Here is a 22,605-nt window from a genome sequence, read left to right as displayed (position 1 = left end):
TTAATTATTGGGCCTGGGCCTGGAGGTCCCGGGGGACCGGGCTGCCCAGGTTGACCAGGGGGACCCTGGGGAAGTCACAAATATATCCAGGAGATTAATGACGTGTGGGACGCATTGCACTGGAATATCCGATTTGTGTGTATGACTGTAGACACATGAACAAATATCCGATCCATATCTGATTCAAAACCACAATCGGACAAAATTGTCACAGATTAATGACGTGTGGGACGCATTGCACTGGAATATCCGATTTGTGTGTATGACTGTAGACACATGAACAAATATCCGATCCATATCTGATTCAAAACCACAATCGGCCAAAATTGTCACAGATTAATGACGTGTGGGACGCATTGCACTGGAATATCCGATTTGTCTGTTTAGACTGTAGACACATGAACAAATATCCGATCCATATCTGATTCAAATTCACAAAGGAAAGGGGCCTGTATCCGATCGGAGATCGGAATTCATGTGTTTTTTTTTACTGTTTACACTGTCGGGGCACAGATCGGATACATGCCACATGAGAGAATCGGATTTGGGTCGCTTCAAACTGGCAGTCTAAATGCAGCCTAAAAGCCCTGCCAAGTATTCGATCCAACCAGTTAGTAAACCAGCTCATCCTAATCACCTGTAGAAAGTGCACAGGTAGAAAGAATATCTGGCAGGACTTTTACTCTCTGGAACCAGGAATGTCCACTTCTGACTGTAACCATTGCAGGTATTGTTGGAGTTGTTATGCGTTGCGTATATTACATCTGTCTAAAGTTATACCACAAACATTATTGTGGTTTTTTTTAATCTAAAGTTTGTCTTCCAAAACCTAAACTCAAATTTCCAAACATATGGGGACGTACTGGAGGTCCTGTGTCGCCGCCGATTCCCCTACCCCCCGGTGGTCCGATTGGGCCTGGAAGACCATCTGGCCCGTCCTTCCCGGCGGCTCCATCTCGACCGTTGTATCCCTGGCAGAGGACGAGAAAAGAAGGACATGACAAGTTATATTCGTATTCCTTTACCAGACGCTTCTGTCCAAGGGCCACTGTCCCCACAGCAACTTGGGTGAAGAGACTTATTCAAGGGCACACTAGTGGAAGCCGGAAATTGAACCCCCAAATTACTCAGGCTATTGCATGCTAGCTCAGCTCTTTAACTTTAACCATTACACTACACTACTACTGCCCACAAGTCTGTCAGATACAACACCACAGCAGTTTTTTTTTCAGGTACTGTACAGTATGTGGTGTACAATGTTTAAACACATATGTATTTGTCCACATAGCTGTTAACAAATTGATCGAACTGAAAGGCATGCTTGATATTTACTTTTTGTGCCCTACATACAAACAGTATGTGTGTGTGTATGTGAGTGTGTCTCTCTGTGTGTGTGTGTGTGTGTGTGTAAGTGCCGGGTCTGCTTACCTGGGGTCCTACTCTGCCTGGCTCACCAGCAACACCAGCGTCTCCAGGGGGCCCCTGAAGTTAGGCATCAGATTAGATCATTTTTTACTTGAACGTCATTACCGCAATCAGATTAGATGTCTTTTACATGACCTTCATTACCGTAATCAGATACGGTAAACTTAACATGAACTGCATTACCATAATCAGATTAGATCATCTTTTACATGAACTGCATTACCGGAATCTCATGAAAGAAAGACACTTTACATGAACTCCATTACCATAATCAGATTAGGTAAACTTTACATTAACTTCATTACTGTAATCTTGTGAAAGAGATTAGGAGAGAGGGATGGTTGTTGAAGCAGCAGTCAGACCACAATCAAGAAACAGAAAACAAGAAAACAAGAAAACATAAATAAGAAACAGATGGTATCGCTGTGAGCAGTGATGGTTGCTGTTGTAAAAGTCTGATTGCTGCAGTAAAAGATCTCTCTCTAAAACAGCCTGGGTGGAGTCCATTACTGAAACAGCTGCTCTGTGCACACTGGTACGAAGCGTTCTCACAGCAGCCATTTTGGACATATATGGCATATAAATACATATGCAATCAATTGGACTAAGTTGATGTGGAATTTTTCCTTTTTAAAAAATGTATTACATTTATTTATGTCATTATTTGTTAATTTTGTTTGTTTTGTCTTTTATGTCTTGGTGAAGATTGGGGAATCCTGAAAATGGGATAGATTGATGGCCCTTACCACTGCTCCTATCAAGCCAGCCATCCCATTGAAACCTTTGTGTCCTTTGATGCCAAAGTCCCCAGAAACTCCTTTCTCTCCCTTATCTCCAGCAGGACCAACGGGACCCTGTAGGGGACAGAGCAGAGGCCAAGCTGAGCAACAAGGGAAACAGTGCTCCTCATATAGCGTTTTTTCACCAAGAACGAACCTGGTGTTGAACTGGTGCCGTTCAGAATTCTTTGAACCGTGGTGCTATCTAGTGAACCAGCCCGCATTTACACCAGTTCTGAACAGAACCAAGGATGTGTCATCAACAATGGGTGGTGCATGCAAAATCAAAAGTTAATGAGATGCATAAACGGGAGAATGATATGACCAGTTGTCCCATAAAAACGGCAGAAACTAGCAGTTTAAAATGCTAGTCAACGTCTGCAGTGTAATGCTAGTTGAATCGTTTTGTTTACTCATGGCAACAGTTGATATGGACGGAAAACTCATGCTTTTAGCCTTCTTCCCTCTGAAAGACGCAATGACACGCCCACTCCGGTTCGCAGGAAAAACCAACTATTTTTTGGTTCAACTTCCGAACCAAGGTCCCACGTTCCGAACCGGCTTTTGTTTGGTGAAAACGCGACGAACGGTTCAAATGTTGGTTCGCGAACGGGAACGGAGCCGGTTCTCTGTCGGTGAAAAAAGGCCTTTAGTGCTACAGTGCCGCGTAGAGACAAGAAACATTTGTGTATTTGCAGAGGTGGAAAGCTCCAGCTTCAGAAAGCAATAGTCCATCATGTATTGCTTCCACCTGTGCACTTCACACAGGTGATTTAATCTATTAGCTGTTCTACCTGGAAGAAGAAGAAGAAGAAGAAGAAGAAGAAGAAGAAGAAGAAGAAGAAGTAGGAGGAAGAGGAAGAAGAGGAAGAGGAAGAAGGGGAAGAGGAAGTAAGAAGAGGAAGAAGAAGAAGGAGGAAGAGGAAGAAGAGGAAGAAGAAGGAGAGGAAGAGGAAGAAGAAGAGGAAGCAGAGGAAGAAGAAGAAGAAGAAGAAGAGGAAGCAGAGGAAGAAGAAGAGGAAGCAGAGGAAGAAGAAGAAGAAGAAGAAGAGGAAGCAGAGGAAGAAGAAGAAGAAGAAGAAGAAGAAGAAGAAGAAGAAGAAGAAGAAGAAGAAGAAGAAGAAGAAGAAGAAGAAGAAGAAGAAGAAGAAGAAGATATGTGGTAGGACTTTTCCACCTCTGTTTGTTTGTGTGATGTGTCAGGTGCGGAGTAGTAGTCGGCGAGGACCTACCGTGGGTCCTACAGGCCCGAGTCTTCCGGGACCGCCGTCCGGGCCTTTGGCACCCTGAGCATAGAACAGACAGAACAACACCAAAATCACTCTGAGCATAGAACAGACAGAACAACACCAAAATCACTCTGAGCATAGAACAGACAGAACAACACCAAAATCACCGCAGGAGAATCACTCAGTGTCCAGTCAGGTCCTCAAGGGCTGTGGAGCACAGGCTATATTTCTGCAATGTTGGTGGAATGATTTGGTGCCACCGCTGGACTGTATAGCAAAAGTGTGTGTGTGTGTGTGTGTGTGTGTGTGTGTGTGTGTGTGTGTGTGTGTGTTTTGATGTTATGAATTGGTGCCAAAGCTGGACTGTACAGCAAAGGTATGTTCATGTGTGTGTGTGTGTGAGTGTGTGTTTTGCTCTAAGATCTACTGCGTCCTTGAGAAATACAAATTCACTCCACTACGGACATTAGCAGAAACCGAACAGATTTAGGAATCCTATAGGATTTTGGTTCCAAATCTGATTGGAATCCTATACGATTGCCAATCCTATAGGATACCATTGGCTCCGAATCTGATTTTAATCCTACAGAGGTTTTTGATAAGGGATTTCAATAACAACAATCCCATAGGATTTAGGAATCCTACAGGATTTTGGTTCCAAATCGTATTGGAATCCTATACGATTGCCAATCCTACAGGATCCCATTGGTTCCAAAGCTGATTGGAATCCTATAGGAGTTATTGATAAGGGATGGGTTTGCTTGGTTGCGAGTCACTCACCGCCGGACCACGGTTACCCTCAGGGCCGTCCGGTCCCATTGGTCCCATTGGACCCGGTTGTCCCTGTATCCCAGGAAGTCCCTCTGGCCCTGACTCCCCTCTGTCCCCCTGCCATTGGGCAAACCATTTTGCAAAGGTTAGTCGTAATCACGATATCACAGAAGGAATAGGAATATGCATTTTGGATTCACTTATAACGGCAGACCAACTTCATTTTTCCACTGCACACTATGGCAAAAAATGACTGATTGCTAGCCTGTCAGTTTAAAGCAAAGATTCTAGAGCGGAGCATGATCTTTGGTTTAAAGTAGGCTATTGCTAGTTGAAGAAAATAGCTAAAGTAATCTTGCGAGTTCAGTTACACTTACATCAGTGGCTTGTTTAACTGTATCGTACGATAGACATTTTTCTATCGTACAACGATACCGTAGTATCGCACAGCACTAGTTACATCAGTGGCTTGTTACAGTGCATGAAAATGCACTGTACTGTTCTTCCTAGGCTTCTTATTCTTCTACTTCTTCTAACGCATTTGATGCAGCTTGAACCGTTTAACGTAGAAACTTCATTCAAACTGTGTTACGTAGGTCTTACTTAGGACATGTGTGGTAAGACTTTTCAACTTTGTAACTTTTATACTTTTTAAACTATTAATTAAAAAACGATTCCCCCATAGACTTAACATTGAGCTTTTCCCCCATAGACTTAACATTGCTCATTATGACATCACGGCAGCAATTAGAATCTTACGCCAGGTGGCCGGCCACCGGGGCACCAACTGTCAGTTTTTCTGGCTTTATTGGTGCATTCCAGACAGCATTTAAATTAGTGGGATGTGGGATTTATCCTACCTCCAACTACGAAAGATGCACTGGAACGCCTGTCGAAGTGGGAGCTCCTACTCGCGAACTCGTAGGAGCTCAACCTGCCCCAACCTCGACAAAATGAAGTGGGAGGGTTATGACGGCGCCCATGGAGACATGCTCCGTGAGAGGTAACTTCAAGAAATACGCTATAAACTTTAGGGTATAGGGTTGTTTTAGACACAGTAATTAACTTGTTCTTCATATTATGACTTAAAATTGTGCCAACAAAGAATACAACGTATTTTGAAAGTAACGTTATAACGTTATACAGTTAGCCTAGCCTAATTTCCCCTTGGGGATCAATAAAGTATCTATCTACTGTATCTATCATCTATCTATCTAATATGCTAACGTTACGACGGTATGCTAACGTTACGGCGGTCACCCATGTTTTCTAAACCTCCCACTCCAAAATGCTTGGAACACTTTGAAGTGCGAGGTAGAACCTTTCAGGTAGGGTAGGTCCCACCTCCCACTCGTTTGGATGAGGTCTGGAATGCAGCATAAGCATACAGTCTCTCAGAAGACTACATATCCTGTTAACTGTTTCCTCTGTCCACAACTGTTTCAAAATAAAAGTCCTCAATGCAATAATACACTATTAAATCATTTAACCATTGAAACTACTCAACTATTGAACTGTTCAACCATTCCAACTGTCAGTTATCATCCACTATGCCTCCAGTCAACTACATGAAACCTCCATGTACCTAGCAACCAACATAGCAACCATTAAAATTAAGTGTTTATGACCGTTTCCATAGCAACCAACATGATTATACTGCAGTAACTTCTTGTTTCTTGATAGTGGCCACCATGGATACCCTAGCTACAAATGTTTCAAAATAAAAGTCCTCACTAGCAAGTTAGCTAGTTAGCATGGTTAGCATAGTTAGCATTGTTAGCATTTTTAGCATAACTGCAAAAAATCATCAACTAAGTTAGCTAATCAACCTGGTTAGCATTATTAGCAAATTTAGCATTGTTAGCATAGTTAGCATTTTTAGCATTACTGCTAGAAATCATTGTTAAGTTAGCTAATCAACCTGGTTAGCATTGTTAATAAAGTTAGCATTGCTAGCATAATTAGCATTTTTAGCGTAACTGCTAGAAATCATTACCTAAGTTAGCTAATCAACATTTGAACATGAATAGAAATCATTAGTTAAGTTAGAGCTGGAATGTTTCATCTTTAAACTGTCTACCTTCACACTATCAACTCTCTGTAAACTATGCAACCACCATGTTTACCCTAGCTACACCTTAGTAACCATATCTACATTATCTATCTATTTTTGCATTTTCATGCACTGGTAATTCCTTGGAATTGCATTTCTAGTTTAAGGTTGAAAACCCTTTCTCTGTTTGCTGGGGGGAGTGGCACACAGCATTTTCATGAAGTAGGCCTACATTACCGTAAGACAAGGTCTTGAAGACAAGGACTACAGAAAAGACCCATATCTGCCAATGTATTAATGTAAACAGGAAGTTCATCTGCCTGTAAAAGTGATTCCAAAATGGTGTCTTGCATAGAGTGCTTTATATAACTCCACGGGAACTGGGTATGAGTGAGTATAGAATAAAATAATAGAACACAGTAACATGACACAATAGAACATTGCAGTGGAAGTGAACATACTGTAGCAACAGAACACAATAAAACTAGAACAACAGAAACATAACAACCACAGTGACCATAACAACAGGAGATGATAAAACTATGCGACGGAAGTGCAAACAAACCTACGGTACAGCTTACCTTTGATCCTAATGGACCACGTGGTCCTTGCGGGCCTTTGTGACCTGGAGTTCCCTAGATTCGTAGAGAGAAAGAGCAGTCTTATGACTCACCATGAACAGATAGGATAATTGGTACTTGTAAAATACACTAACGACATGAACCGAACTTGGAACTTGAACTTTTTTCCAATTTGACTCTGCAAAATGCTGTTTAAAAAAATGCTGCTTAAACCATGTGCAAGCTGTTTACAGTCAATATTAAAAGACAGAAAAAAACTGCAAAACAGTTCACTTAAAAAAAAAAAGTGTCCTGTCTGATCTCGTCTTTACTCAACTATTCACCACTCTGAGGGAACACACACAACTACAACTCATTGGCTGGTTGGCTAGTTAACCAACTCCAATTTTAGCTCGAGCGAACATCATTCATTGCATGCCACTGTATCAGCTTAGGGTCAGGTGGTGGTTATTGGGGCAGATAATAGCCAGGGGACGATAACAGCACTCAGAAAAGGAGACAACAGGACCTGGAGATGTACTGTAGCTACTTGACCACACAGGAGCGTCAGCAAAGATCCTTAATTACTGACAAGATAGAGCAACATAATGCATCTCTATGGAAGAAAAATTCAAACAGTTCCTGTCTGCTTAAAGAGGTGTGTCGCCAAGACGTCATAGTGGGATATCGATCTCTGTCAGATTGGCAAGCAGTTCAGTTCGAATGTTAACAGGTCTGCTTAAAGAGGAATTATGCAGGATTGGCGATTTCATCTCTGGTTTCGGTTTTGTTTTTCGTTTTCGCTCGTTTTATGCTTGCATATTTCTCTGCAGAGCTTCCCCGACAGCTTTAGCGTGTATATTTATATAGGCTATATATAAATATATAAATTGCAAGCGTGGTTCTTCTTGTTCCTTACGCGTCTCTGACTTCCAGATGTAAACTGAAGACGATCGCTCATCAGAAAGTTGCAAGGTTGCAATAGCGGATAGGGACACTGGGGGCGGGAGGAAATATTACTGTTTTCGATGAAACTGGTCAGTCAAGCAAAACAACGATCTCTGAGCGATTTTATGACTATGAAAAAGTTGAATAGGGTCTCTTTAAAGGGGGATTTAGCCCCCCTACCCTTTGCGAAGACAGAACGCGGAAATGATCGAACGTTTGCGCCTCTCGCTCCGCTTTAACCCTCTCTGGCGTCAGGCACTGCCAATGGGAACTCATAGTCAGCTTATCTTAAGGCAAACCGGGACAGCCCATGCTTGAGGATATGTAATGTAATGCTTTGCTTGATGCATTACTATGCACAGTACAGTATATAGTTATTTTATTGTAACATAACAAACTGACTTTGAAATTGCGGAGGTGCGCCTGGGAGGTATTGTAACATTGCTGGGCCACGCTAGCCTGGCACACCCTTCCCAGTGACTTAACACCTTCGGCGTTGCTGTCGCTGGTCTGGTCAACTGCTAATCGGGAAGGATTTCTGAATTCCCCAAATATGCGGAACTGCCCCCTTTGGTCGAGAACCAATCAACTTTGAGCAGCTCCAACGGCTCTGGGTAGAGGCGTGTTCAAGGCAGAGGAAAGAGTGTTGTTATTGGTTTAAACTCTGCAAACCGCTTTCTGACATCGACCAGTAGCAAATTGAGGCACTTAAAGGAGGCGGGTCGACCAGCGCTTGGAGAGCGCTTGGTGTTAGCATAGGCTCATGGTCAGACTAAAGTCTCACACAGCCTTTCAAGTCGATGGCAATCAGGCTAGGGCCACGCAGCAGGAGGATAACTCTTTTCGGCAGTTTGCAACTCACTGGGCCTTCATGTTAAATAGGTACCACAGTGCATTGAATCTGACATCCAGTGCAGCGAGAGAAAAGAAAGCAAGAAAACTACCCAGAGGTGTGCAGACTTCTCTTATTAGACATTAACCCAGTGCATTGGCAATTCTTACAACATGTCGCTGGAATGTAAAAACATTTTTGCCGTCAAGGAATTTTAATTCCTTTTAATTAAAAGAAAAAAAAAAAGAAAAAGTTCCTGGCTCCTCACCTCCTTGCCTGCCTCTCCTGGGAGTCCTGCTGGTCCAGCAGCACCGTTGGGCCCACGGGGGCCGTTATCCCCTCGGCTGCCTTTCGGTCCGACTCCGCCTGGCACTCCCTGGCAAGACACAACATGTTTTTTTTTTTTTAAAGTATATATTTTTGGGCTTTTATGCCTTTAATGATAGAGGTAGGAGAGGGAGGAGAGTGACAGGAAATTAATGGGAGAGAGAGTAGGGGTGGGATCCGGAAAGGACCAGAATGTTTTGAACTCATTCGTTCACATGAAGAACGATAACTACGACACCAGCAAAACAGTATCGTTCTAGCTAATATGAATGTTTACATTCACACGTAAACTATAACAATAACAACACAAAGAAAATATCGTGGATCACTTTCAGAGTGATTGGGGCGATAAAAAGCTGACAGCCCATCAGGTCCCTTTCCACAGGTGTATTAATCAAGCACCATGCAGTCTACATTGATAATCAAGGCGCTTGATTTGATACAACTGTGGAAAGGGACCTGATTAAAACCCATGGATAGTTAATCGTTCCTGATGTGAACGGCCCTTTGGGAAGGATGACAAACTCACAGCTATTCCAGGGGCTCCCGAACCGCCAGTGTAGCCTCTGGCGCCTGGTATACCAGGAGGCCCTCCGCCTCCAACGAGTCCCCCTGGCCCTGGGAGCCCAGGTTTACCCTGTGTGAGAAAGGAAAAGATGGTAATTCACAGATGGATGGATGTGTGGAAGGATAGATGGAAGGATGGAGAGGTTAAAGTCTCTAAAAGAAAGACAAGCCAACCAACCAATCAACCAGCAGACAGACAGACATATTAAATTAGTAACTAACCAAACTACATGAAACTCACAAATGCTTTTATAAAACAATTCTACTACTAATAATGAATAATAATTAGAATTAGTAATTGAGATATCAAATTATGATTTTTGTTTGTTTATCCATCGCCCCACAAAACAAGTTTGATGTTTAGTATTGGCCAGCAATGGCTCCTGTTGACGCGTAGATCAAGCTGAGAAAGTGATGTTAAAGGTATACTATGCAGGATTGGCTTTCACTTTTCGTTTTCGCTCGTTTTATGCTTGTATATTTCTCTGCAGAGCTTCCCCTACAGCTTTAGCGTGTATATTTATACATATATAGGCTATGCAAATATATAAATTGCAAGCGTGGTTCTTCTTGTTCCTTACGAGTCTCAGACTTCCAGATGTAAACAAGAGCGATCGCCTCCTGCAGAAACTGCAAGGTTGCAATAGCGGATAGGGACACTGGGGGTGGGAGGAAATATTAGTGTTTTCGATTAAACTGGTCAGTCAAGCAAATCAACGATTTCTGAGTGATTTTATGACTATGAAAAAGTTGCATAGGGTCTCTTTAACGCGTAGATCAAGCTGAGAAAGTGATGTTAAGAACACACATAATTTGCCAACTCGCCATCCTTACACCAGAAGACTTTGATAAGATTTCAGAGACACCTGTCTGATTTCCAATCAGAGAAACCTGTTTCACCATTGACCTCCAGTGATAGTTGCCCCAACCAATGTGGCCTGTGACTATAATCCTAAAGGCCAGTTCAAACACAAGATCCGCGACGAGACGAGCTGCAACATTCTAAAAACTAGCAACTTTCTGCAACGATGTGTCCTAAAACTTGGGCGTTCAGACCACTGCAACGACATTAAAACGGCAACAATGTTACCATAACAACAGTCTAGGTGTGAGGACGAGATAGAAGTTTTCAGCCTACGTCACAATAGCTCCGCGCAAAAGTGTTCTAAAACTCTGCAACTAAGATTTGACATGTTGAATGTTTAGCGACGGCTTGAAACTGCTTGCAACTGCTTGCAACTTTTGTCACACCGCCGCAACTGCTCTCCGCAACCGTCTCAGACCGTCGTGAATCTTCGGTTTGAACTGGCCTTAAATTAGCTAATTCACTGCGAACATACTACAGACTACGTTTTCCAAAATCCTGGTTGGCATGGAAATAAATATTAAGTAGGCATAAAATGTGTGTGTGGATATTAAGGGATACATTACATACGCTACAATTTTTTTTTATTTTTTATTACTGATTGTTGATGCTGTGACATTATCGTTATCATTACTTTCTTTGATGTAGTCCTACCAACGGTTTTTTTTTTTATTATTATAACCGTTTGTTTGTTTCTTATTTTAAATATTGTACTGTTAGAATTGTATGTCGCTTTGGACAAACGTGTCTTCTAAATCACATAAACCTAAACAGAAAATTGCCACAGCAGTGTTTGTGGGCTTGAAGGGGATTGTAGAACTCACCGGAGCACCATACTTCCCGCGTTCTCCGACAAAACCGGGTTCACCAGGTGGCCCAATAGTGCCGTCTGGACCACTACCTCCAGGGGGACCTCTTGCCCCAGCCAAACCTTTAGGGCCCTGTTTTCCTATTTTCCCTAGAAGCCCTGGTTCCCCTGGCCCTCCCTACGATGAAAATGAAAGGATGGGAAAAATGAAAGAAAAATGATATGGAAATTGAAATCGGAATTGTGGAAAAATATCGAAGAAAAAGTTTGAGTCAAAGCAACACCAAATGCCTCTGGGTTACCTCACATCCACTGAGGTCATATCAGATTTGAAATGAAATCAGAGAGATAAGAGTAAATAGATAAAGACGGAGAGGAACTAACCTGAGGTCCAGGAGGTCCCAGTGGACCGATAGGTCCAGGTAGTCCTGATGATCCCTACACAAACACACACACACACACAGACACAGACACAGACACAGACACACACACAGACACACACACACAGCGCACAAACAGATTATGATTTCATCTTTATTTCCATTTTTGTTTGTTCATTCTTCACCCTCTAAAAGAGATGTGAATGTTGTGATGTGAATACTGCCCTCTCCACCTTATCAAGAATGCATGTGATGAATGCAATCCATTAACGGTGCGGTCACACGCTTGGGTCTGCCAACGTTCGTCTGTTGCTTTCCCATTCACTTTACATTGGCTGGGCTTCATTTGATGCCACACTGAATTGTGGGTCCGATGTGTTGCCTGGGATACGTTGCCTCCGTTAAAAAGTTGAGAAATGTTCAACTTTTGACGGATCGCGCAGGCGCCAGCCAATGAAATTCAGTTTATGCAAATTTTAGAACACTGACAAACCAACCAGTACGCGTTTATGGAAATATGCTGACGTTGATGATGCAAATGATGCATACGTTGGCGGACGCAAGCGTGTGACCGCACCGTAATGCAGGTCAATTCAATATCAGTGCTGGGTTATTTCAGGAGGTCAAACAGTCCGAGTGGTGATGTGCAAGGATGACGCTTGAAATTGATTGGCTACGACAAAATCGGGGCAAAATCGGGATGAAATCGTGTAATCTGACCAAGCCATTATGGAATGACTCTTGTCCAATCCAAAATCAATAAATAGTTTAAGCAGAGTTAACTGTTATTATAACTTTAGACTGTTGACATCGTTGATGAAGACTTCTCACCTGAGGACCTGGAGGGCCAGAATCACCTCGGTTTCCAAAAGGACCTACAGGGCCCTAAAAGGTACAGAAACAGTGTCAACCACACACACACACACACACACACACACACTCACACACACACACACACACTCACACACTCACACTCACACACTCTCAAACTCACACTCAAACTCACACACACACACACACACACACACACACACACACACACACATATACACACACTCTCACTCACACACACAGATGGGACACACACACACACACCAACGCAGAATACACAGGTGATTGTACCTTACTTCGGTTACTCACCGTACTTTACTTCAGTTATCAAATATCGTCTTAATATCGGAATATTAACATTCACGTAAATGTGCTCACTGTCTCAGGGTGTCTTAGGACCTTTGCCAAACTCATTTGTTTTTGTACGTAATCTTACCGGTCGACCAACACCTCCTTTGATACCAGCAATTCCAGGAGGTCCAGGATTGCCTTTGGGACCTGGGTCGCCATCCTCCCCTTTCTCAGCATCCATACCATTGTGTCCCTGTGGAGGAAGAGTGAGATGTGGACCAGCAGAAAGAGAAAGAGAGGGAAAGAGATTGAGGAAGAGACCGACAGCCAGGCAGACAGAGGCCGCTTTTCACAGATTCGTTAAGAAGCTCATTAGTGTTAAGAACTTCTTAGGAACATTCTTAGAACGTTCTTAGAACACTCTTAAGACGTTCCTAGCACTTAAGAGCTTCTTAACAAATCTGGCAAACGAGGCCAGATACAGTAGACAGAGAGTCACAGATTCTGTTTTATTAGTCTTTTCAGTGCACACTCTACCCTGCCATCATACAATCAAGTAGTAAGGTGGCTGCAACCAGCATGCTTCAGCGTACATGTGTACACCGTATACATTCTAGCATCTCTCTGGAGGACTCTATCGCTGGAACAGATCAACTCTTACCTTAGGTCCAGGGATACCAGGAGGGCCGTGAAGACCATCTTCTCCCGATTCACCCTACAGAAGGACAATATAATGTGTAGTGGCACGTTAAAAGAGGGAAGCAGGAAGAGGGTAATACACATCGGCATTCCCACTCTAAGTCAAATGTAAAATTCCATGACTTTTCCATGACGTTCCCAAACAAAAAAATGGAATATCCATGACTTAGTATATAATTAATTGCACAATATATCAATCAACAATTTTTAGAGCAGCCGTGTAGCATTCAATAATCTTTTATTTCTTTAGAGCTGGAGATGAATAAATGGGCATTGAATAAATAAATGTGGGCTACTCAAGTGAGTAGTAAAGCTAACCAGATATAGGCCTACTACAACAAAAGTCCCTGATATTCCATGTCTATGCCCCCGAAAAGATACAATTCCCTGACTTTCCACGTCTGGAATAGATTTTCCAAAATTCCATGATATTCCAGAAATTCCATGACCGATGAGAACCCTGGCCTGCTCTAATTTGAATTCTAACTGAAAAAAGGGCAATGGTCCCCGAGTCAGATGAAACATTGGCCGGGTTTCCCAGATTCGTTAAGAAGCTCTTAAGTGCTAAGATCTTCTTAGGAGCGCTCTAAGAACGCTCTGAGAACGCTCCTAAGAAGTTCTTAGCACTTAAGAGCTTCTAAACTAATCTGGGAAACGCGGCCCTTGTTGTTAATTGAGCTCAACAGCCTGTAAAAACACAACATCTCCACAAACCACACATCTAATTTATCTGTCAACTATCAAATTAACTGGCAACTATTTCAATTAATTGGTTTGAGAAATGTTTAAAGTGTCTTTGATTTTTACAGGTTTACATTTTGCGCTATGAAAAATAAACTGAATATCTTTGGTGTGTGGACCAAAAAAGGAATTTGAGGAGGTCATCTTGGAGATTGTGCAGCACTGTTGAACATTTCCTCACCATTTCCTAGACCACAAAACTAACTATTTAGGAAGCATTTGACAGAGGTTTTTGGCAGCCTTCGACTCAGAGCAACTGTTGTGAACTTACATCAGGGCCACGCTCACCAGGTCTTCCTGGTGGACCAGCACCTCCAGCTTCTCCCTGTGACAAAGCCAGACAGAGTTATTGAGATAGAGTTTCTTTTGATGTGTATGCTATTCTCTTTCTTTCATGATATTTGACCATTCCATGATACTGGAATTCCACCGGAATTCCACAAACCGTCTGAAAATCTGAATGTCTGAGTACATCCGTGTCATGGTTGCAGTGACATGTGAAAACCATTCAAAGGGAAAATCTGGTTTAACAACCTAGGGTCTATTTTGTTTGGGACCAAAACAACATCAATATATGAATAGCATAGCCCTATCGTATCTTTGCTACGTCAAAATACTTTTATTTTTAAGCCATTAACAAGGCAACAAAAAAAAAACTTTAAACATCTACGCTATGGAGAGAGTCTCTGTAGACAAACTGAAGTAGTTCCTGTAAGGGCACTGAAGCTCAACCCTAGCCTGACGAGCCAGACCCACATCAAGATCATCATCATGTTAAGCCAGCCCACCGACTCTATACAGTATATATATATATATATATATATATATATATATATAGACTACCCCAGCAGCAAATTAGATCCGCGGCCGCTAGGGGCATCTAGATTTCTAGGCTAGCTCAACCGCACATCTCTCGTGACCTTACCCTCTCGCCAGCGGGTCCTTTTGGACCTGGAGGTCCAGACGGACCTCTCGGTCCGGGACCTCCATCTTTGCCGTCTTTACCATCCGCACCACCTTCTGCCGGCTCCCCCTACAGGATGAAGAAGACACAGCAGGGTGTTATATGGCATATATATAAAAAATATATATATATTAGAGAGTCAATATTGAATAACTCACACCGGTACATTTGGCAACAATTATATTGTATGTACTGTATAATGCTATTCATTCACATGTATAAAGCATTATTCGATTTGAAAAGAGTCGATATTAAATTGAATGTAATATAATTGAATTTAGATAATTTCTATAAATTAATATAATATAATTGAATTTAAGAAAGGTGCTTAAAAACTCACTTTATCACCTGGCGTGCCAGGCTCGCCATCAAAACCGCGATCACCATTAGCACCCACCATTCCCTTCGGACCTACAGGACCAGGTGACCCTGGCAGACCCATGTCGCCCTGGGGAAGAGAAGGAGAGAGAGAGAGAGACAGAGCGAGAGAGACAGAAAGAAACAGACACACGGACAGAGAGAGAGATTGAGAGAGACACAGACAGAGAGAGAGATAGAGAGACAGACAAAGAGACAGAGAGAGATTGAGAGAGAGAGACAGACAGAGAGAGAGAGAGAGAGTGACAGTGGTGTGGTGCATCGTTATCACATGACAGATAATTAGCCATGCATTTTGAACGCATGTGAGTTTATTGTAAATCATCATCAAGGTAGTTAAAGGCACCGGCATCAGCCATTCTGGATGACATCACCTCCATTGATATTTAAACCAACCACCAAGAAAACCACCAGAGAGCAATACCGTACCGTGCCGCCTTTTTTCCCCGCGTTACCGGACCTTCCCGGGGGACCGGGAACTCCATTTGGACCGGTAGTACCGATCTCTCCAGGGTTTCCTCTATCACCCTGAGGGAGGGCACAAACACACACACACACACACACACACACATAAATACACACTCAAATTCATGTTTCGAACTTGTCTTTATGTTTTTTGCTCTAAAAAAACGCGAAAGCACATCGTGTGCAATGGAATACGCAAGCGTGCTGTATAACACAGCCCAACGCTAATGGCGTAAGTGGCGTGACTCACTCACTTTTTGTCCAGCCAGCCCATTGGGGCCTTGTCTCCCAGGAAGTCCCTGTTCAGAGAGTGAAAAGCAACAAAGATGTTATTCATGTTACCACATTTCACAGTCTTTTATTCATATTACTGTGCCGTGCCATAACACGAGTTTCAGTTAATGCTCTGATTCCTACCAGTGGCCCTTTGCCACCCTTGGTTCCTCTGGTGCCTGGGGCTCCTGGGAGGCCCTGAGAGAGAGAGAGAGAGAGAGAGAGAGAGAGAGAGAGGGGGGGGGTTAGGGTAATTCGTTTTCCAGTCTCATTCATCTGATTCCTCAAAGTATATCATCCTTTCCTCAAAGGATATCCTCCATATAATCATTTGTATTCAAGTGGGTGCGTGGATGTTGATATGTGTATGTGTGTATATGCACCTTGTGTACTGGAGAATGTGTGTGTGTGTGTGTGTGTGTGTGTGTGTGTGTGTGTGTGTGTGTGTGTGTGTGTTTCATATTTCTGTATGCTCCAGTGTCTTGGTGTTCATCTTACTGCCATGCCCATCATGCCAGGACCTCCAGGCTCTCCTTTTGTCCCTGGTGGTCCCTAGTGATGCAGAACAGAACAGAGTTACAGTACAGCGACAACATAATAGAATAAGCAGAAGGTAAAACAAAATGCTTAGTACTTTAATTTTTTACAGTGAATAATGAGTGGTGTGTGTGTGTGAATGTTTGTGTGTGTGTGTGTGTGTGTGTGTGTGTGTGTGTGTGTGTGTGTGTGTGTGTGTGTGTGTGTGTGTGTGTGTGTGTGTGTGTGTGTGTGTGTGATGTGTCAGTGAAGTGGCCACCTACACGTGCACCAGCAATGCCTGGCGGTCCGATGGCACCTCTCATCCCTTTGGGTCCCTAGTTTTGGAGCCAGAGAGAGAGAGAGAGAGAGAGAGAGAGAGAGAGAGAGAGAGAGAGAGAGAGAGAGAGAGAGAGAGAGAGAGAGAGAGAGAGAGGGAGAGAGACAGAAAAAATGGCTCCAATAAACGAACAAACAAATCAAAAGACTAGTGACTGTTTTTCTTCAAATTTCAGATTGACAAACACACAGACTGTGTGTGTCATCTGTTACAGACATATAGACATACTCTATAGACAGTCAGACTGTGTGTGTCATCTGTGCAACACAGGCTTAAATAGACAGACAGACAGACAGACAGACAGACAGACAGACAGAGACAGACAGATACTGTACAGTAGATAGATAGATAGATAGATAGATAGATAGATAGATAGAAAGATAGGCTGATAGATAATTGTTTGAAAGTCTGAGAGATTGGGCAAACTCACATCTGAACCTGGTCCTCCATCCTCTCCCTTCACTCCAGGAGAACCTGGGGCTCCCTGAAGGAAACATAGAGAACGAGATTGAAGTCTTAAGCCCAACGCCCACCAGACACGCCGTTCAGCGGTGTTCGGCGGTCTGGGCTTGCCGCGCAGGATTTTAGAATAGTTTTCTATCTCTGTGCGGCTGCTGCACGGCAGACGTTTCCAGTGGGCTTTGCTCCATTGAAAACAATGGAGTTCTAATTTTTTTCGTGGCGCGGCGCGCCGCGTACGTGTCTAATGGGCGTTGGGCTTTACACTTTCAGAATATACAGTATATTGGCTGGCTCAAATTAGCCCCGACAGGTAATCTTGACACCCACACACACGCACACGCGCACGCACACACACACACACACACACACACACACACACACACACACACACACACACACACACACACTTGTAACCATGATCCTGACAGAATAGTTCTAGGTTTGATGCTTTCCAAGAATGTAGTTTTCAAAAACTGCCGTTTTCAGAAGCTACTGTAAATGAGAGATGTGTTTGGGTAAAGGCAAAGGCTTACTCTCTCTCCAGGGCCTCCTCTTAATCCCACTCCTCCCACTGGACCTCTAGATCCAGGAGGGCCTGCAGGCCCAGAGGCCCCGTCTGCTCCTGGTTTACCCTGGAAACACACAGAATGTCAAATATTTTAAACGTTTCAAATATACACATTTTTTTTTTTTTTTGGGGGGGGGGGGGTTCAAAATTGCAGAGAAAATCCCGCACACTGTCCATAAACATTTATCCACAACGTTTCGGTCAAGTAGGTGGAGTAGCCTTAACACATTTTTTTTTGTTTGTTTGTTTGTTTGTTTGTTTGTAAAAATGGCCCCTTTACAGAGAAAATCCGGCACACTTTCCATGAACATTTATCCACAACGCTTCGGTCAAGTAGACCTTCCTCAGGTGAAATGGCCTTAAAAAAGGCATCCAATGTAAACCGCTCACAAAAAGTAAGGAAACTTGACTTTGGCCCATTATATCTCCACTTTAACAATACCAATCACTAAAGTGTTTTATGTCATTTTCATCGTGTATTAGTCACCTTTACAATGAGGTACAGCTTGTAAGCATTGGGCTCCCATGGAATGAGCAACACAAGCAAACGTGTAAGTAGTGCCAACGAAAAATGTGCCAAAATGGCCTGTTATGCTGTTGGAATTCACCTTTGTTACTTCAAGCATTGATGATTGCACTCTCCATGCACAGAAATGAGGAAAACAAAACATGTTAGGCATGCATTCGTTCATTTTATACTCAGTGTCAGGGTCCTCAGTAGCGTGTAGAGGATCCATATGCAGCCACAACAGCTTGGCACCTTCTTCTCATGCTGGTCACCAACCTGGCTACATTCTGCTGTGGGATGGCATTCTATTCCTCGATAAGGATCTGTTAAGTCAGCCAACCTGGTTCTGTTGGTGACTCTGGCACGTACAGCACGCCCAAGCTGATCCCACAAGTGTTCAATTGGGTTGAGGTCTGGATTCACGTCACGGCAGGCCATTCCATCCTCTCCACTCCCCAAATTCTGGAGGTACTCTCTGATGATCCCAGCTCTATGGGGGCATTTGGTCCCATATTCTGGAGATATGGAAGTGCCACTGGCTCCAGAATCTCATCCCGGTATCTAAACTCACCTGGTAGCACTTGAAGCCCAAAACGAGATGTCTGGCAGCAGAACCCTATTACTGGCCATTTTGGCACATTTTTGGTTGGCACTACTCAGACATTTGGCTGTATTGCTCATTCCATGATTGCCCTATGCTTACCAACTATACCTCATTGTAAAGGTGACAAATCAACAATAAAAATTATATGAAACACTTTACTGGTTGGTATTACTAAAGGGGAGATATAATGGGCCAAAGTCAAGTTTCCTTACTTTTTGTGAGCAGTTTAGTTTTGGGCTTTATTTCTAACGGGTTCTCCCTAGCCTCGCAGAGTACTTGTACTTTACATTGTCGTTATAATCTCAAGGCTTGAGCCCTTCCCCCTTGGACACGGTACACATGCATTTTTTAATGCACACTTTTATTCTAAAATAGAAAGACAAGTCTTGATCAAACTTACCTGATGACCTTTGCCACCATCTCTTCCAGATGGACCTGGTTCACCCGTGGGTCCCTGTTTGAGAGGAAAGCAGATGTAAAACAGAGAGCAATTATATAACAAATAGCAGGACAAGCACACTTAAAACAAAGCTCCAACAATGTTTAGAGCTTGAATTTCCCCTTGGGGATCAATAAAGTATCTATCTACAATATCTATCAATCTATCAATCTATCTATCTATCTATCTATCTATCTATCTATCTATCTATCTATCTATCTATCTATCTATCTATCTATCTATCTATCTATCCAGAGAACCCGGAGCTTATTATAGAAGACAACAACACTTGTAAGTGTTAACAACACTAACCAACTGTACCTCAACCATCTCCTTCAATCCCAGCACGAATGATAGATTAACCAAATGACTGTGACAGTACAACGAATTCTTGCGATACTGGGTTGCTATTAAGTCTTTTGTAATAAACTCAAGGTTCACCAAATGTTGTTGGAGCTTCATTTTATGTGTAGGGTTCCTGAGCAAGCTACTGACGAGGATTGGTACTGTTTTGAACAATATTACTGTTTAGACAATGCTATCTGAGAAGAGTTTAGCTCACCGCCTTTAGATAATCCACCGCGATTTGGGGCTATAGGATACAGTATATCCCAGAGCAAGCTCTTTAGTGGTTGATCAATGAAAAATACTGTCTGTGTGGTTTATTTGTTGTGTTTTAATGCAGAAAAAGACCCTGGGTCAATTTTCCATGGAGTTACGCTGTAAATCCAACACAACTCGGTTTTGGTTGTACAACTCGGTTGTAAACCTAACTGAGTTAAGTAAATCCAACAAGTTTGTTGTTGTTTTTTTTGAGTGATGTCTTACCTTGTGCCCCTTTGTTCCAGGGATACCTTCTATACCAGTTTCACCCTTTGAACCAGCCTCTCCCTTGGGACCCTTGTAGCCATCTCCTCCGACCAGACCCTACAACAAGTGAAGCCAGAGGAGAGAGAGAGAGAGAGAGAGAGAGAGAGAGAGAGAGAGAGAGAGAGAGAGAGAGAGAGAGAGAGAGAGAGAGAGAGAGAGAGAGAGAGAGAGAGAGGGAGAGAGAGAAGGGCACAAGGGGGAGAGAAAACATATATAAGGAGAAAAACACTACACAACATAGAGTTTTCACCTCCCATTCACCCTTTTCTTTCTCTATTCATATGATTACCTGTGTTATTGCACTAAACACACACACCACTCACAAACACAACACACACACACTCACACACACATGTGTTCTCACTGCAACAATAAGCATGCAACTGGTCATTTCAGCACCTTGGACAGCGATTCCCTTTTTGCTGCTTCTCCATAAGCTTTTCTCAATGTGAAACTTCTGACACAATAAGTAAGGTGTAAAGCCAATAATCAAGGTGGTAAAGTGAGTAGGCCTATTGTGTAATATACTGTTGAAGGAGGTCTACTCTCATTTTAACTAAGTAGTCCGTGAGTTTTTTTTTTTACTGGTTTATTGGTCTGAAAAAGCTACCCTTGGTTGAGGTGACGTCCCAAAGACTTTTGGTGTGGCTACTGGTGTGTGTGTGTGTGTGTGTGTGTGTGTGTGTGTGTGTGTCTGTGTCTGTGTCTGTGTCTGTGTGTGTGTGTGTGTGTGTGTGTGTGTGTGTGTGTGTGTGTGTGTGCCAGGCTGCTTCCTAGAGACTCACACACTCACACTACTGTGACAGTATGTGTCCATTGAACTCACCTTCGGACCAGGTCCGCCACTTGCACCAGGAGGACCTTGTGCGCCCATCCATCCCTGGGCAAAACAAACAAACAAACAAAGCAAACACAAACACAAACACAAACAAAGATCACATCAAAGAGATCACATTAAAAGTTACAGTGAATGCTTCCTGAAAATGCTGTGTTAAAAAATTGTATTTAGTTTAAAACGGCCAACCAGCCATTTTCCCATCCCACCCTTTGCTTCTCTCCCACTCAATTCCTGATACAATGTCCTATCTGAATATGTAGATGGCAGGGTTTGTGTGTATACAGTGTGTGTGTGTGTGTGTGTGTGTGTGTGTGTGTGTGTGTGTGTGTGTGTGTGCGTATGTGTGTGTGTACCTGTTCGCCCGGTAGTCCCGATAGTCCTGGTGTTCCTTTTATTCCAGGCGGTCCTCTTTGTCCACTGCGGCCTGTAGGCCCAGGAGGACCCACAATTCCTTGACCTCCCTGAGAGAAGGACGGGGGGATTGAGTGGTATGTAAAGCCTTTTTTGGAGTGTAGCATACTGTAAGTGGTGATGAAGGAATTGTGAATTATTTTCCTGCATTTAGTGTGTATGTGTGTGTGTGTGTGTGTGTGTGTATGCATGAGTTAGTGCATGTGTGGTTGTGTGTGTGTGTGTGTGTGTGTGTGTGTGTGTGTGTATTTTTGTATGTGTGTGTCTCTCTCTGTGTGTGTGTGTGTGGTGTGTGCACGTGTGTATGTGTGTATCTGTGTATGAGTGTGTGTGTGTGTGTGTGTGTGTGTGTGTGTGTGTGTGTGTGTGTGTGTGTGTTTGTGTGTGTGTGTGTGTGTGTATTTGTGTGTGTGAGGTTGTGCAAAAGGACTCACCGTATCTCCCTTCGTACCAGGTTCCCCCTTCTCTCCAATATCTCCAGGAAGACCCTACCAGGCAAAGGTCAAAGTTCACATTTTGTTTCCACACAACAACAGTTCACCACTTAACTCTACACAAAAGGCACACGGCCTGATCAACTGAGATCCTACAGATGTTTCTGTGCTGTGATTTTCTGAACTAGTGCCAGAGGAGGTTAGTAAAACATTGATTCAATGGCCTGTACAGACTACACGATTTCAGCCTGATTTTGCCACAATTGTGTTGTCGTGGCCGACAAATTTCCATTGTCGTGTCTGAATATTCAAAGTCGGGAACGACGTTCGAAGGAGGAGGCGTCTTGTAATGTAACCTACCCGGCTGCCTTTTGGTCCTAGTCCGCCACTGGTGCCTGGATGTCCTTTTTCACCCCGATCACCTGGCAT

At 43.1% G+C, this 22,605-nt stretch overlaps 1 protein-coding gene across 1 annotated transcript; it reads right to left on the bottom strand.

Moving 5' to 3' along the window:
* Positions 1-4: 4 nt before the first annotated feature.
* On the bottom strand, positions 5-22,605 carry LOC134070606 (collagen alpha-1(I) chain-like). Its single transcript, XM_062526997.1, has 30 exons — positions 22,537-22,605; positions 22,177-22,230; positions 21,685-21,792; positions 21,320-21,373; positions 20,452-20,550; positions 19,585-19,638; positions 18,038-18,136; positions 17,473-17,526; positions 16,987-17,040; positions 16,685-16,738; positions 16,331-16,384; positions 16,168-16,212; positions 15,878-15,976; positions 15,411-15,518; positions 15,032-15,139; positions 14,378-14,431; positions 13,328-13,381; positions 12,812-12,919; positions 12,376-12,429; positions 11,549-11,602; positions 11,181-11,342; positions 9,454-9,561; positions 8,866-8,973; positions 6,839-6,892; positions 4,214-4,321; positions 3,437-3,490; positions 2,172-2,279; positions 1,429-1,482; positions 850-971; positions 5-65 (listed from the first exon to the last, which is right to left on the bottom strand). Exons 1-30 carry the CDS (start codon positions 22,603-22,605, stop codon positions 5-7), a joined length of 2,376 nt encoding a protein of 791 aa, XP_062382981.1.

This window comes from Sardina pilchardus, chromosome 22, assembly GCF_963854185.1.
Source record: "Sardina pilchardus chromosome 22, fSarPil1.1, whole genome shotgun sequence".
NCBI classification, from domain to species: Eukaryota; Metazoa; Chordata; class Actinopteri; order Clupeiformes; family Clupeidae; genus Sardina; species Sardina pilchardus.
This window is presented reverse-complemented; position numbering and strand designations above follow the sequence as displayed.

Coding starts and splice junctions, on each gene's coding strand:
- LOC134070606 (XM_062526997.1), bottom strand. CDS start 22,605: ATGCCAGGTGATCGGGGTGAAAAAGGACATCCAGGCACCAGTGGCGGA. Junction 22,231..22,536: donor TAGGACCAAAAGGCAGCCGG/GTAGGTTACATT, acceptor TTTGCCTGGTAG/GGTCTTCCTGGAGATATTGG. Junction 12,920..13,327: donor CTGGTATCCCTGGACCTAAG/GTAAGAGTTGAT, acceptor CTTCCTCCACAG/GGACACAATGGTATGGATGC.